Source organism: Labeo rohita, chromosome 17 (assembly GCF_022985175.1).
Source record: "Labeo rohita strain BAU-BD-2019 chromosome 17, IGBB_LRoh.1.0, whole genome shotgun sequence".
NCBI lineage: Eukaryota > Metazoa > Chordata > Actinopteri > Cypriniformes > Cyprinidae > Labeo > Labeo rohita.
In genome coordinates, this window is record NC_066885.1 from 4,841,576 (window position 1) to 4,858,695 (window position 17,120).

The following is a 17,120-nucleotide window of genomic DNA, read 5'->3' on the forward strand; positions in this document are numbered from 1 at the left end:
AAGGAAAATAGTATGATACATATTCTTCATTTCGGCTGGTATTAATTAAAACATTAAGGGAGAATCTGTCATCTTATCGCATGAGAACTGCAGACACGCATATACAAGTCATCCAGCAAGTTTTCATGTTAATATTGCAGGCAGAATAATTCATTAACACTGATAACTGATGCATTCTCAGTGACTTGCAAACTGAGGATAGACTCCAAACTTTAAATTAGAACTTTAAACTTTCTAGAAACTTTCAACCAACTTTGAACTTTGCTGTTTGTTTGCTTGTTAGTCTGAATTATGCTAATTTATGCAGTATGAACCATAGAAAAAACGTCTGGAAGCTGTTAAATCATATAGAGAAGTACTTAGTAAGCAGGAAAGGAAGCAATATTTTGACAAACCAAAGTTAACATGTGGTAAAGATATGGACGAGCAGTATTAATTAAGATATAGCCTAATATTTCACCTACCTGACCGGAAATGAGAAGAACAAACACGAATGTTGTCAAAATTCTTGCCTGGAAATCCTGGTTTAACCACAAACGTCTTCTTTCCTCAGTCTTTTGCACTCTTGTCCTTGATTTGCTATAACCTTTGGCAGTCTATAGTACTCCAGATATTTTTCCCAGTCCGACCGATTAGTACAGCGCAAAACGTGACAATAATTGACCATTTTCAGCAACAATTACTAGCAAAATTTGCAACTAATTTGCTTAGTTCAGTGGCATTGTTTACGTTTTGTGCCGCCAATATGGCGGGTTGATGACACGTCGTGAAAACACTCTATTGGATTTCCGTTTTCTGTTCTAAATTATTTAATAACTGTCATAAATCATTTGACAGTTTAATTGTTTTAATTACCAATTTTATCACAAAATACATTGTTTTGAAGTAAGTGTACCCTGGTGAAAAAGCCAGCATATGCTGGTAGGTATGTTTTGATGCTGGGATGCTGGTTAGGTAGGTTTTGATGCTGGTTTAAGCTGGTCCTTTGCTGGTTTAAGCTGGTCCTTTGCTGGTTTTTGCTAGTCATGTTGCTAGTCAAGGACCAACATGAACCAGCAAAGGACCAGCATAAACCAGCTAAGGACCAGCATAAACCAGCAAAGGACCAGCTTAAACCAACTAAACCAGCAAAGGACCAGCTTAAACCAGCATCAAAACCTACCTAACCAGCATCCCAGCATCAAAACATACAAACCAGCATATGCTGGTTTTTTCAACAGGGTATTTCCCCCAAAGTCCCATAAGAACATCTTTTTATAATTTTTTTTTAAATAAATGGGAGAAATGAATCTAATTTAAGTGCATTAATGCAGTCATTGGCCTATACGTAAACAACTGCGATTAATAATTATGAGATAAAAACGTTCACTGGAAAGGTAGTCCCTCGGTCATCCCAGGACTCTCCTTCACTCTCCCACTGATGCGTCGAGGCGTGCCAGTGTGTTCATGTGATGCGGGAAGGATGTGTCCTAAAAGAGTTTGCAGCGAGCCAAACTGCATCACTTCTGAGTTCGACCACCGCTCAGCACTCATCTTCGGATATTCCCCCTTTCGCTTTGCAGTTACATCGGGTGAAAGGGAAGAAACCGAAGAGAACAAGAGAAGGATTGTGAAATGGGAGCGACGACATCATCCGTGCAACGGGACAGCAGATGTGAGGAGGACGCAGCGGCAGAGGAGCTCACTGCAGCGGCGAGCGATGCCCGGGATGACGGCAGTGCTGATGACAAGGTAGAATGCATTTCTCTGCTGCAGAGAAACACGGGCTGTAATTCAAAACATAGTGTGTACCGGCTGGTCTCTGTTACACCTACCTAGACTACATTTTTGAGGTAATGCAAACATGCATATGATGCTCAAAATGTTGTATAGGTAGATAGGAATGATTTATTGTTCAGAGGTTGCTCTTTTTAGCTCAGGAGAAGGGATTTCTGAGTTTTGTTTCTCTTTAGGATAACTTAGACTTAGAGTTGATTTATAGAGTTATAAAATTGTATGAACTTCGGTGCTTTGGCAAATCTGAGAACATTTTCAGAAGCTGCAGACTAGAGCAATACACTTAAATTGTACTTTGAAACAGTTTTCAATTAGAAATTGCTAGTAAATTTCACAAATAATCACACTGAAATAGCATGTTACACATTGAAACATTAAATTTTGATTTTACTTGTCAAACTTACCTTTTTTTAAACACAGTTCACTCTCAATCTCATTGCTTTTTAGTAGAAACAACTGATATAAAAAAAAAGATTTGTGATTTTTCTTTCATATGAAGAGGCATCTTACCAGATTCTCAGATGTAGCTATAAAAAGAAAGGTCATATTGTCAAGGTCTCTAAAATAAGTTACATTAGGATGAAAGTGTGTTTTGCTTGGTGTAGAAAATTTATAAGGTATTTCCGTAATGCAGTTTCCCGACTATCATTTGCAGCTATGAGATCATTTGCAGTGATGAGAGTTAAAAGAAAGAAGATTAGGTGACTTTGTCCTATTAATAGTGTTTGGCCTAAATTTGCTGTATGAACAAAATATGCATTAGTTTCCGGTAGTTCAGATTGGATAGTTTTTGTTAATAAGAGGGCACATTATTTGATTTGCATTATTTTTATATGAAAAGGAAAATGGTATTGGACATATTCTTTATTTCGGCTGGTATTAAGACATTAAGGGAGAATCTGTCATCTTGCGGCATGAGAACTGCAGACGCACATATACAAGTCATCCGGCAAGTTTTCATGTTAATATTGCAGGCAGAATAATTCATTAACACTGATAACTGATGCATCCTCAGTGACTTGCAAACTGAGGATGGACTTCAAACTTTAAATAAGAACTTTAAACTTTCTAGAGAACTTTAAACTTTGCTGTTTGTTTGCTTGTCTGAATTATTTTATTGAATTAGATGTATAGGCTAAGAATTTAAAATGCAATTGCCTTTCTTTTTTTGAAAAGATGGTTTATTACATATCATAACGCTATTTCCTTTCAGAATTTACTTTTGTCAGTTGTTTTTGTCACTAATGCATGCACATTAATGGATGGATATTTGTAGCGCTCTTATTCCCAAAGGATTGATGAAATTCTCCCTTACTGCACTGGGTGCATCAATTTTCCATGTAAAACATGATGAGGTCAGCCATGGTTAACAGGAAGTCTGTGAGATGGCTTTTAGTCAGAGGAGAGCTATCTGATACTCGGATTCCATAAATGCATTCATTTATTTTGTTTTGTTAGTTATCCCAAGGGCCCTCTCCTTCAAACTACATTGTGGTTAGGCACTTAGCATTCAGAAAATGTAGCATTGTGGTAACTTTTGTAAAAAGTTTGGGGAATTTCTTAACTTGAATCAGAAGTTGTACGTTTTTTGGCCTGAGTGAGCAGTGCTGTACATACACGAGACAAACTGTATCTCATGTTGCCTAAAATAGCATATAGATAAATATGTATAGATAAGAACTACAGTGATTTAATGGCAAATAATTCATCATGATCTGCATTTTAACAGCAACCCTTATTAATCATTGTCTTGCCATATACTTGACAATAGACAATATTGCATAGCATGTTAATTTAATATATATTGTAATTCTAACTTTACAATTTGAATACATTTTCATTTATAGTTTCCTATGAATCATAACGACGGATTGGTAAATGCACTGTTTGCTTTGTTGGTCACTCTTTAATCTGTCCTGTCTTTTGCATGTAGGTGTTACAGAAAAATGGACAGATCTCCAGTTTGAATGTAAAGACAAGGAGCCATGCAGATGAATTAAGTGGCAACTTAGAGGAGAGAGTACTTGCAGATGGTACGCAAAACTATATTATTGCTATTCATTTCATTGTTTCCCTCATTTATTCCAAATGAAATAAAAAAAACAGCATTTTTATATAGTAGTAAATATCCATGTACAAATATTTTATGTGTATAGCACACATACTCATCTTGTCAATTTTCATTCTTATTTATTTACTAGTTGGCTCAGGGTTTGTCACTCTGCAAGAAGATGGCACAGAAACAATTGAAGACCTCCAGGAAATGGATGCTCTTGAACCAGTCACGAAGAATGAGAGCACAGAGATGGTTAATCCAGATAGTGTATCTGTGAAGGAAGAAACTGTGGAGGACAATCAAGTAAATGATATCAATGAAGTTGGCTTCAAAAAAATCTTCAGATTTGTTGGATTTAAGTTTACCCTAAAAAAGGACTCGTGTGAAAAGACTGAAGCAAATGAGCCAGAAGATAAAGTTGCAAGTGCCTCAGATGACTCCAATTACACCCAAGAGAACTGTGCAGTGGAAGCAAATGAAAACACACCTGTTGAGACTGTTGAACAACGTGAGGTGTCTTCCGAGCCTGATGCAGCTGAACCCTCTCAACAAACAGACAATGAAAAGGAGCTGGATCAGGACATAAAGATAGTGGAGCATCATGTGGAGGACACACCTGAGAAGGAACTGGCCAAAGAAGAAAGCCCTGAGCCGGAGGAACCGATGTCACCAATCAAACAATTCTTTACGCAAGGAATCTTTGCCAGTTTAAGAAAGAAAAAGAAAGAAGAGGAAATCCAAAAAGAGAGTAAGGAAGAAGAACTCAAAAGAATCGAGAAAATGGCTGTAGAAGAGGCCGAAAAAGAGGACAGTAAATGCATGTGCCTTGATATTCCTTATATTATGTCAGAGGAAGAAAAAGATTCACAGGAAAAAGACACTGACACATTGTTACCTGAAGGAGACCTTCAGAATTCTCTAGAGAAAGATAAGGTACAAGGAAGTCCACTTAAAAGGCTTTTCAGGAAATTTTCCACAAGAAGGCAGAAAGCTGCCGAAAAGGTGACTGAGTCAGAGGAACGAGTCTCTGAACAGCCAAAACCATCCTCAGAACTGATAGCGCTCTCAAAAGTGGAGGAACCAGTGGTTGGGGAGCCAAAACCTGCTGAAGAGGAGCTGGTGGCTGATGTAAGCCCTCAGGAGTCCAAAAAGAAATCTGACACCACCGTTTCCTGGGAGGCACTGATTTGTGGTGGCTCTGCTAAAAAAAGGGCTAGAAAAACAAACGAGGAGGAAACGCCAGACAAAGGAGAGGAATATGAGAAAACAACTGACTCTCCACTTGGAAGTTCAATTGAGGGTGATTATGATCATCTCACATCATCTAATGAACAAACTGTAAGTCCTGCAGAGGGAGAGGTGGGGTCCACATGGAAAACATTTAAAAAAATGGTCACCCCAAAGAGGAAGATCCGAACTGGAGAAAGTGGTACCCCTGAGCAGATACCTTCCGACAGTGAGATGAACAAAGACGAACCATTTTCTATGAAGAAACTTATTCCAGGGCATAAAAAGAGGAAATCAGAAGCGAGGAAAGAGCAGACATCCTCTGATGAGGCTACTCAGGAAACAGGCGATGAAGATGATGAAACCCCAGCTATTATTCCTTTGTCTGAGTATGAAATAATTGAGCCTGAAAGTCTGAAGGAGGTGAATGAACAACGAGTTGAAATCACAATAGAACATGAGATGCCAGAGATGACGTCACAAGTGTTAGAACAGGACACATCCACTAACGTAGTGCCCAAAATTGCAGCCAAAGTTCCAATTAACACTGGACCAGCAGTCATACATGGATTACCAGAGGACTTTGAAGAACTTACAGAATTTTTGAGCAAGCATCAGCAGCTGAGTGATATTCCAGAAGAAGGCATCATTGAGGAAAGCATTGAAACACCAGTATCATCAGCTGAGTGGACAACACAGGATGACACGTTAGCTGAGGACATTGTGGAGTTGACAGCTGATGCGGTCACTGCCCCAGAACCAGCAAGTGAACAATTTATTGGGGATGACACTACTGAAATGGTCTCAGCAGTCTCGCAACTAACTGAATCACCCAAGTCATCTGGACATGTTACACCAGTGTCAGCTGAATATGGCATACAAACATCAGATGTCATTCTACAGGAAGCTATTCAATCCATTGGCATGACTCCAAGTGTTCAATCAGTAACTACAAAAGATGAAAGCCAAGAATCTCTGGCCGTGTCGTTTTCACCTTATGTTGTACAGTCATCCACACTGGAGGAAACAAAGGTTTTGGTTGCACATAAGAAAACCGAGGCAACAGCAATATGTATAGGCCTAGTATCTCAAGAAATAGAACCTGTTGAAGAACATCTCCCTGCACCCTTAGTGGAGGCAATACCTGAAGTTAGTGATGCTGTCCCAACTGAATTAGTCTCTGATAACTTTACAGATGAAACTGAAATTGCAGGGCTTGGGACAGATGAGGTCTATGAGGCTGAAATTAAGGAAGTGAAGACTGAGTATCAGGAAGTAATTGTAAACGAAAAAGAATCTGCCACTGAAACTGAGCTACGTGAACAAGTCATTCAGTTAGAGGCAGAGCCTCTTGTGAAAGAATTAGAGGAAACTTATATGGAGGACAAAAGAGAGGAATGTACAACTGGTATTGAGACAACGCAAAGTGAAGCTGGGCTGGATCAGGTTATGTCAGACTACACCCGTGGTCCAGAAACAGAGTATCCACTGCGTTCAGTGTTAGAGGAACCTGTGTATGAACAACCAGTAGCTGCTGAACCTGAAAAAGAGTTGACGCTTTCAGATGTTGAATTGTCCGCTGCTGAGTTTGAGCAACCTGCACCCACCGAGTCTTTGACACATGGTGATGTGGACACCATTCTTGACACTACCACAAGTAAAGAAGTCAAAGATAGTGAACTTATTGCCTCTACTGTAGAGTGTCTGGAAACCAAAGAGACAGTTAGTATTGTAAGTCCAATTTCAGATCACATACCGGCAGAGAGACTGGAGTTAGAAGAGAGTTTAAAATTAGAAACAGATGAATCAATACATGTTGATGTCTGTGAAACACATGTTGACGTAAAAGATTTAGGTGAGTCAGGGGTGACTGTGGAGGGCATCAGTGAGAAAAAGGAAGAAAAAGATTACGAAATAATGGCACAGCAGGACGTTAAGGAAATACATGTAGAAGAAGAGATTGGGGGTGCTGTTGCTTCAGAAGTTGTTAACAATACTGAGACTGAAAATATTTTGGAAGCTGGAGATGAATCATTAGCCAGAGAAGAGTTGCCAGCCAAGGAGGTGTCACTTCCAGAACTAGTATTAGTTGAAGAAGCTACGGAGCACAATAAAGAGGAATCTGATGCAAATTTGGATAACAAACTGGAAGACAGTGCGACTGACAGAATAGATGGGATTTTTGTGGAGGAGGAAGAGGAACATGCAGTAAAGGAAGGGCAACCTTTAAGCAATGAAACACAAATTGAAGATGTTTCTGCACATACAAATACTACTGATGAATCTCCTGAAATAAGTGCTGATACAGGAAGAGAATTTGGGGATACGGTTTCTGAGTTTTCAAAGGATGTATCTGAGCACATAGAAACACCAGCAGAGCCTGAAGCTAGTTCTGAAGTCATACTGAAACCTCTAGAGATGGTGTTGCCAGAAATTGAAGCAAAACCTGTAGCAACAGAAACTGTGGTTTCTCAAACAGAAGACTGGAATCAGGACTCCAAACCAAGTCCAGAACTTCCCAAAGAGAATGAAGAACCAGCAACAACTGAGAATATTAAGACTGGTAAAGTTTTAGAGATGGTTGCCATTATTGAGAACACAACAAAACAGCTTATAGTGTCCGAACAAGTAACTGAGGTACTTCCAAAATCTCAGCTAACAACAGCAACAGAACAAGAGGGTGAAGCAATAGATGGTGACCAGGCCCCAGCAAAGACATCATCAGAAATGAAAGAAACAGCAGTTCCAGAAGAAAAAGATACAATGGCCGTTGCTTCTAAACCAGAATCAGATAGGTTAGATTCAGGGCCGACTATGATTGAAGTGCCTGCAATCACAGTGCAGGCACAAAATTATGCTGCTACAGAAATACAAGATAGTAAGTTGAGTGAACAGAAGAATAAAGCAGAAAAAAATGCTAAGCTAAAATGTGAATCTCTTGAACAGGTAACAGAAAAGACACTGTCAAATGAGTTGCAGGTGGACAAGACAGAAATACCAGCAGTAATGGAAATAAAACCCATTGCACAGGTACCACCAATGTCCACTGAAGTTACAGCAGAAATGCCAGAAGTAGCTGTTTCTGAGATGCAACCACAAGTAGTGAGTGAACTCAGGGCTGAGACGTTTGAAGTCACAGAACCAAAGGTAGAAATTCCGGTGGTAACAGATGTGAAAATAGAGACAGCTGTAGTAACTGAACTGGAAGTGGAGACACCAGTTGTCACATCAGTGGTTTCAGAACTTGAAGTAGAAACACCAGTGGTTACATCTATGGCAAAAACAACTGATACTCAAAATTCTGCTGTTACGTCACAAAATCAAAACATAGACACTGACAGATCAGGGTTGGCAACAGTAATCAAAGAACAAGTGGTGGAGATTCCCACTGTTATTTCTGTGATAGTGACACCAGCTACATCTCTAGATGAAGTAAAACCAGTTGTAACTCTAGGCAATAAGTCAAAAGATGTACCTCCAGTAAAAGACACACCTGTTGTGACTGTAGGAGTAGAAACACCAAATGTTGAATCAGTGATTGTGAGGACTGCTGTGGCCCAAGTAGTAGAGATACAGAATGTGATTCCAGTGGTAGCACCACCAGATCTTGGTTCAGTAATAGTAACAGAAGCTGCATTTCCAGTGGTAAGTATAGCACCAGTGACTACAGTAGTAGAAGCAACAGTTGTAGAAACACCTGTTTTTACTATCACAGCAGTAAAATCAATTCCAGCTATGGTAGAGAAAACAGTTGTGTCCCCTGTAGTTGAGATCCCAGCTACAGTAACATCTGCTGTGGAGACTCCAGCTGTTGTTTCAGTGGCAGAGACTGTACCTCCAGAAGTGGTTACACTAGATGGGACCCCATTTGCAGAAACTTCTGTGAGCCAAATATCTGAAACTCCCGTTGTTTCCATCACATCAGTAAAACCAACTGTAACAGCAGTGGCAAAGACACCAGTTACTGAGATACCAGCTATGATTTCAGTGACAGTAGCAGAAGCTGTATCTCCTGTAGTAGTTACATCCACTGGAATTCCAGTAGTAGTAGAAGTAGTAACTTCAACTGCAGAGACATCACCTGTGACACCAGTGGTAGAAACCCCAGCTCAGATTTCAGTAATTGCAACAGATGCAGCACCTCCAGTTACACCAGCAGCAACTGCAGCATCAGCTGTGATCCCAGTGGTACAGACACCAAGTCAGGTTTCAGTGATTATAACAGAGGCTGCACCTCCAGTAGTTGTTTCAGGGGTGACTGCAGCAGTAGAAACGCCTGTTGTGATCCCTGTAGTAGAAACTCCTGTTGTAAAGTCAACTCCCGTTGCAGTTGTTGAGACACCAGTTGTGACTCCAGTGGTACAGACACCAGGTCAGGTTCCAATTATGGTAACAGAGGCTGCACCTCCAGTAGTTGTTTCAGCAGAGACTGCAGCAGTAGGGACACCTGTTGAGATCCCAGTAGTAGAAACTCCCGTGGTAAAGTCAACTCCAGTTGCAGTGGATGAGACACCAGTGACACGGACACCAGGTCAGATTCCAGTGATGGTAATAGAGACTGCTCCTCCGGTAGTTGTTTCAGCAGAGACTGCAGCAGTAGGGGCACCTGTTGAGATTCCTGTAGCAGAAACTACTGGTGTAAAGTCAACTCCAGTTGCAGTTAATGAGACACCAGTGGTACAAACACCAGGTCAGGTTCCAGTGATGGTAACAGAGACTTGTCCTCGAGTAGTTGTTTCAGCAGAGACTGCAGCAGTAGGGGCACCTGTTGAGATTCCTGTAGCAGAAACTACTGGTGTAAAGTCAACTCCAGTTGCAGTTAATGAGACACCAGTGGTACAGACACCATGTCAGGTTCCAGTGATGGTAACAGAGACTGGTCCTTCGGTAGCTGTTTCAGCAGAGACTGCAGCAGTAGAGACACCTGTTGAGATCCCAGTAGTAGAAACTCATGTTGTAAAATCAACTCCAGTTGCAGTTGTTGAGACACCAGTTGTTACCCCAGTGGTACAAACCCCTGTTCAGTTTTCAGTGATGGTAACAGAGACTGCCCCTCCAGCAGATACTTCAGCAAAGACTGCAGCAGTAGAAACATCTGTTGTGATCTCAGTTGTAGAAACTCCTGTTGTAAAGTCAACTCCAGTTGCGTTGGTTGAGGCACCAGTTGTGACCCCAGTAGTACAGACATCAGGTCAAATTTTAATGAGGGTACCAGGGACTGTCTCTCCGGGAGTTGTTTCAGCAGAGACTGCAGCAGTAGAAACACCTGTTGTAAAGTCAACTCCAGTTATGGTGGTTGAGTCACAAGTTGTGACCCCATTGGTACAAATCCCAGGTGAGGTTCCAGTGATGGTAACAGAGACTGAACCTCCAGTAGTTGTTTCAGCAGCGGCTGCAACAGTAGAAACACCTGTTGTGATCCCAGTAGTAGAAAGTTCAGTAATAAAGCCAGCTCCTCTTGCAGTGGTTGAGACACCAGTTTTGACACCAGTGGCGCAGACACCATGTCAGGTTTTAGTGGCAGTAGCAGAGACTGCACCTCCAGTAGTTGTTTCAGCAGTGTCTACAGCAGCAGAAACACCTGTTATGATCCCAGTAGTAGAAACTCCTGTTGTAAAGTCAACTGCAGTTGCAGTGATTGAGACACCAGTTGTGACCTCAGTGGTACAGACACCAGGTCAGGTTTCAGAGATGGTAACAGAGACTGCACCTCCAGTAGTTGTTTCAGCAGTGGCTGCAACAGTAGAAACACCTGTTGTGATCCCAGTAGTAGGAAGTCCAGTAGTAAAGCCAGCTCCACTTGCAGTGCTTGAGACACCAGTTTTGACTCCAGTGGCGCAGACACCATGTCAGGTTTTAGTGGCAGTAACAGAGGCTGCACCTCCAGTAGTTGTTTCAGCAGTGACTACAGCAGCAGAAACACCTGTTGTGATCCCAGTAGTGGAAAATGCAACTCCAGTTGTAGTGGCAGAGACACCAGTTGTAACCCCAGTGATGATGACACCAACTGTGACTCCAATAGCGGAAAGGTCAGTTGTGAGCCCAGTGCTAGAAATTACAGCTGAAGCACCAACTGCAATTGGAATGGCAGAGAGACCCGTTATGATCCCAGTGGTACAGACACCAGCTCTGGTTTCAGTGATTGCAAAAGAGACTGCACCTCCAGTAGTTCTACCAGCAGTGACTGCAGGAGCAGTAACGTCAATTGTGAGCCCAACAGTAGACATAAAGCCACCAGTGGCAATGGCAGAGACACCAGTTCCAGGACCAGAAGTACCTGCAGTGATCTCGGCAGTACAAACACCAGTTGCAGAGCAGGTAGCACAAACACCAACAACACCAGCTGTGCTCTTGGTAAAGGCAACATCAGTTGTGACTGGGATGGAGGCACCCGCTGTGACTACACTAGAAAAGGCACGACAGGAAACACCAGTAGCGGAGACACCCCCTGTGGCACCTCCTGTTGTGACACCGGAAGTAAAGCAAGCAATGTTGCAGGTAGTACAGGAGAAAAAGGAAGCAAAGGCAGAGACCTCAGTCACGTCTAAAGATGTTGAACTACCATTTGTGGCTGTGAAAGAGGTAAAGACGTCAGTTTTAACTGAAGAGTATATATCCGACAAAGAAAATGGGAATGCTTCATTGCAGCATGTGCCTGCGGTTACTACAGCAGAACCTCAGTCAGAGGTAGAGGAGGATGTGTGGGAGGATGCTGTTGATAATATTGGAGATTCCCTGTGTCAAGTAACACACACAGAGGGTTCACCCCAAGATGCAGCTGCTAAACAAGCGTCTGATGCTGCAATCTGATAGTGCCGTGCTAAACCAGATGAAAGATTTGAAAGAGTTGGTAAGTGACTTTATTATATTGATTTATCAGTCATTTTTGTTGTCAGATTTTTTTTATTTTATTATTATTTTTTAATAACACTGAATTATCATTTCAGGTGCAAGTTTAACAAGGACAATTCTGAACATTTTACACCTGGAAGAGGCTCAGCACAAAATCAGCTAGGACTCACATTTCTTACAACAAAGAAACGACCAAACCACTGAGAAGTAAAATTACATCATTAAAGTTCCATTAAGCAAAAGTGATCAATCACCACATTTTCACATTTTACTTTGACAGAAAATTCTTCCAACATATAAAACCCTGGAAAAGCAGCTATTTTGTCATATTTTTACTAAGGATATTTGTCAATGTATGTATGAGTTTTTTTATCCTGTTTCAGACATTAAGTAAGCTTATGCCACATTATATTATGTTGTATTACATATCTAAAACAAACATTTTTGTTAAAAATATAAAACACTGCACACATTATATTCTGACTGTCTGTTATGTTTAGCATAAGAAAATGATTGTTGTTGTTGTGGAAGGTTGTGCAATGACTGGTATTTAAAGATCTGTACTAGTTCAAAGGTAATTTGTTTTGAAACCATCATGTCTCTTCATATACCTGTGAAAGGAATTTGTTTTATACTCTAAATATTACATACACTTTCCCAAAGCTATAATAAGCAAATCACAATCATGCTCTATCAAAGAGAGGTTTAGACAGTATTCAGTCAGAAGTTGTCACTTAAAGACTGAAAATGATAGATTGTTTAATTTGTTTTACAAAGAACAGTCAAAATCTTATCAAACTCATAATTTATTTTTGTTGCCATATCATTGTTACGAAGGCTTTTTTTTTTATTTTTGAAGCATGCAAACTAATGTTGCAACTACTGGCTTTTCCCCATGTGTTTTTAATCCCCCTCCCCCCACAGTTTAGCATTTTTGTTAATATTATACAAGCTGCCTTGCCTGTATTACAGGGGTTTGCATCTGGCCTGATACAATAAGCCATTACATTATTGAAAACAAAATTTTAACTTATTCTAATATATTGCTATGAAGTGTTTGAAACCATCTGTATAGACTATTTGATTATACCGACTATGCATCTTTAAAGAAATTGCAATATTAACAATCAACTATATTCAAGAGTGTAGTATTGTTCCTGGATTTTGAGAGATTTAAAAATGTATGGTTTAATACAAATTATAATTTCAGGTTCTATTTAAATAAAGGAAACTTTACCAACTTCTGACTTGTGATTTATGAAAAGCCACACTAATACCATTGTCATTTCATTTTCAGAATACAATTCAGGTTTGTTTTCTACTTGAAAGTGGCAACTCAGAAGTGTTTCTGATGGGAAACATTAAATATAGTTTTGACATTTTATTAGTTTTAAATTCACAAATGACCCTACAATAGAAGAAAAAAAAGGCATGAAATAATCCAGTGGACCTTTAAAATAATACTTATTTCTCTCACAGTTTATAACACAAACACATAAAAATGGTTAAATACTGGCACTGAAATAAACGAATACTGCTTTAGCATGACACTTTAAGAAGAAATGGTTACTTCAGAAGTAGTCTCCAAGTCCTTATTTAGATTTTCCCCCGCTGAATTTTCTGCCAGTGGTACAGCTTCACTCTCAGTCAAACACTGATGTTTGGGAACCTTGGAAGGACTTGCAAAAGGTGCTGCGCACATGCTACATTTATAGGGTCTTTCAGAAGACTGAAAGAGAGCCTCCACTTGACTGTTGTCTTCTCCACCACAAAGAACCAAACTCTGTTTGTTAACCATAATGTACGAGTCTGCGTCCTGACTCAAACAAACGTGTCGAGCAGCTTGATTGGCTCTGCAGAAGTTCTTTCCGCAAGCACTGCACTTATACGGCTTTCCAGTGTGAATGTACATGTGCTCACGCCAGTGGCTCTTCTGAATAAACTTGCGAGCACAGGTTGGACACTCGAATTTTCGGCGTTTCATTTCACGACCCATCTCAGTGCCCTCCAGGTTGTCTATATCAGCAATTTCAGAGGGCGGCGGGGTGTCTTCCATCCACGCCTGTTGATCGGTATCGCTAATAACATCACTGTCAGCATGCAGATGGTCCTCCTCCATATCCTGACCTTCAAGATCAATAGTGTGACCATTTTGCATAGACACTGTGACCTGTGGCTCAGTTGCTTGGTTGGTGTGCAGAAGCAGATGTTCCTTCAACTTGCACCTCTGGTTAAAACGCATTCCACAGTAATTGCAGGCGTAATGCTTTCTAGACAAAGCACTCTTACTCATTATGCCATATGTGAGGTGTTGGACCATTGTGGCTGTTGGGTTTTGGGTGGGTGACTCTATGCCGACAGGCTGTGGAGATCTATAATCAGACATTTCCAAAAATTCTCGGCCAGCGTTTTCAGTGTTTTTAGCATAAACGTCATCTCTGCATGCTGTATTTCTTCTAGGCAGGCTGTGTGACTGATCAGGTATCTGTATGCCATAAAGTGAATTTGTTAAAGGTGCATACTGGGACTCTGGGTTTATAAGAAGACTCGCCTCCTGTAATAAAGGATAAGCATGCAGGAATTTTACACCCTGCTCAAGGCGAAGTGGGTCAATGGGCTGTGTGGTGAATTTTCCAGTGTACATTAAGTTAAGCAGGTAGCTGAAGATATCTGCTTGTATGTCTGAAGGCTTCAGGCGAACACAGTCACTGCAAAAGAGAAGCATAAACAACCATTTAATAACATTATTACAGTCCTGCAAATTTGAATGGTGTGTGTTTTTGCAATCAAGTTTGTGCTACCTGTCTTGATGGATGAACAGCATGCGGAAGTAGTTTGAGAACGCTGCGAGAACGGCTTTGTGGGCTTTAAAAAGAACATCACCGATGGCCACAGTACAGTCACAGAGGAAACCAAACTCTCTCTGAGCATTAAGGCGCTTAAGAAGAACAAGACCATGATGGGCCAAGTCCATTTTTCTCCACTTAAATACAAACACACACAAAATAAAATATTCATAAGGTTTTCAGTAGGTTCAGTAAATCAGTCAATTATCTTGCACCTCATTAAATATGCACTTTGGTCACCAAGACTCCAATATTTCTAACAAAAGTTTAGATATACCTTGCAGTATATGCAAAATGTTAATTATTTTAGCAAAATAAAATTAGCAATATAATAGGGCTTGTAGAAAATGCATGTTATTTTTTATTTAGTATTGTACCTGTATATTTCACATAAATACATTTACATATAGTCCACAAGAGAAAATAATAGTTGAATTTATAAAAATGACCCTTTTCAAAAGTTTACACATGCTTGATTCTTAATACTGTGTTGTCACCTGAATGACCCACAGCTGTCTTTTGTTTAGTAATAGTTGTTCATGAGTCCCTTGTTTGTCCTGAACAGTTAAACTTCCAGCTGTTCTTCAGAAAAATCCTTCAGGTCCTCCAAATTCTTTGGTTTTTCAGCATGTTTTGGATTTATGAACCTTTTTCAACAGTGACTATGATTTTGAGATCCATATGCAACTATTACAGAAGGTTTAAACGCTCACTGAGGCTTCAGAGGGAAACAATGCATTAAGAGCCAGGAGGTGTAAACTTTTTAAATTTTAAGATCAAGGTAAATGTAACTTATTGTGTCTTCTGGGAAACATGCAAGTATCTTCTGTAGCTTCTGAAGGGCAGTACTAAATGAAAAAATATGATATTTAGGCAAAATAAGAAAAATGTACACATCTCCACTCTGTTCAAAAGTTTGCACCCCTGACTCTTAATGCATCGTGTTTCCTTCTGAAGCATCAGTGAGTGTTTGAACCTTCTGCAATAGTTGCATACGAGTCCCTCAGTTGTCCTCAATGTGAAAAGATGGATCTCAAAGCAATACAATCATTGTTGGAAAGGGTTAAAATACACAAAAAAGATGAAAAACCAAAGAACGTGTGGGACCTTAAGTATTTTTCTGAAGATAAGCAGGCAGTTTAACTGTTTAGGAAAAACAAGGGACTCATGAACAACTATCACTGAACAAAAAAACAGCTGTGGTGGATCATTCAGGTAACAACACAGTATTAAAAATCAAGTGTATGTACATTTTTGAAAGGGGTCATTTTTATAAATTCAATTGTTTTTTACTCTCATGGACTATCTTATTCAGGTCAGTACTAAATAAAAAATAACATGGATTTTGTATGATTCCTCTTATTTTGGTCAAATAATTAACATTTTGCAGATTCTGCAAGGTGTATGTAAACTTTTTCACTTCAACTGTAGTTGTGATGACACATCTCACAAAAAAAATGTGTATACAACCTACATAATGTCCTATTTCATATTTAAAATCGGCAGAAGTGAGGTTTCAGCGTCTGAATAGGTTTTAAGGCAACTATGTGTGTATGTATGTGTGCATGTGTGTTGAAGCCCCGCCCATGTTGGTGAATTCCGAGTACAAAAGTTTCCGCGGACAAATAGGAAACACGCGCTCACGCAATGAACCCGATAAAATAACGTTACACTTTAAACAAGCGAAACAAAATCACACAAATGAACGGAGAAATGAAAAGGGTTAATCTTCAGACACACGAAAGTAATGGCAAGAAGAAAACTGTTAAAATATTAATCATTTTCGGTCAGGAAACGTGAGTAATCGATAGTGCCCTTCGTTACTAGGGTAAAAACAAGACGACAGCCGGTTTATTAAATAGTCCTTTGAAATAAAACCTTTAAGGCGTCACTTACCGTTTACTCTTTCTCGACAGAAGTCCAATGCCGTATAGAATTTAGTTTGCTGGCTGAAAAACGGAAGAAACTTCTCCAACGTGCAGTACGAGATCAGTAAGTCAGTGAGCCGCTGCCGTTTTCCGGAGGGTTTGAATCACATGACGTGAGAACGCGCCGTATCGAACGGCTGTCAATCACTGGAGGCTGATCAATCAATCAGCTGCAAGAACATTAGTACATCAGCATGACGTCATGTTGTATGTTAGCAGGTTCATTTGAGCTGCATTTTTAATAACTAGTGAAATGATGAGTAAATGTGTGAAATGTAAAACAGCCTTCTGGAAAGTCCAGAAAGTTCTGTTTTAAATTGATCAAAACACATTTATAATGTTACAAAAGATTTCTATTTCAGATAAATGCTGTTGGTCTGAAGTTTCTATTCATTAAAGACGCCTGAAAAAATATGCTCAGCTGTTTTTAACAAT

The 17,120-nt window shown here is 40.0% G+C and overlaps 2 protein-coding genes across 3 annotated transcripts; one reads left to right on the forward strand and one right to left on the reverse strand.

The window, feature by feature from the left end:
* Positions 1 to 1,367: 1,367 nt before the first annotated feature.
* Positions 1,368 to 12,246, forward strand: akap12a (A kinase (PRKA) anchor protein 12a). 2 transcript variants are annotated; one of them, XM_051133453.1, is made up of 5 exons: positions 1,368 to 1,731; positions 3,710 to 3,809; positions 3,978 to 9,754; positions 9,914 to 11,909; positions 12,007 to 12,246. In XM_051133453.1, the coding sequence occupies exons 1-4, from the start codon at positions 1,615 to 1,617 to the stop codon at positions 11,867 to 11,869; spliced, it is 7,950 nt and encodes a 2,649-aa protein (XP_050989410.1). In that variant the 5' UTR covers positions 1,368 to 1,614; the 3' UTR covers positions 11,870 to 11,909; positions 12,007 to 12,246. The 2 variants fall into 2 exon arrangements, with proteins under 2 accessions (XP_050989410.1, XP_050989409.1); XM_051133452.1 differs by having other exon boundaries at positions 3,978 to 11,909.
* A 1,031-nt stretch (positions 12,247 to 13,277) lies between these two features.
* On the reverse strand, positions 13,278 to 16,835 carry zbtb2a (zinc finger and BTB domain containing 2a). The gene is made up of 3 exons (XM_051133455.1): positions 16,654 to 16,835; positions 14,713 to 14,894; positions 13,278 to 14,619 (listed from the first exon to the last, which is right to left on the reverse strand). The coding sequence occupies exons 2-3, from the start codon at positions 14,883 to 14,885 to the stop codon at positions 13,464 to 13,466; spliced, it is 1,329 nt and encodes a 442-aa protein (XP_050989412.1). The 5' UTR covers positions 14,886 to 14,894; positions 16,654 to 16,835; the 3' UTR covers positions 13,278 to 13,463.
* Positions 16,836 to 17,120: the final 285 nt, after the last annotated feature.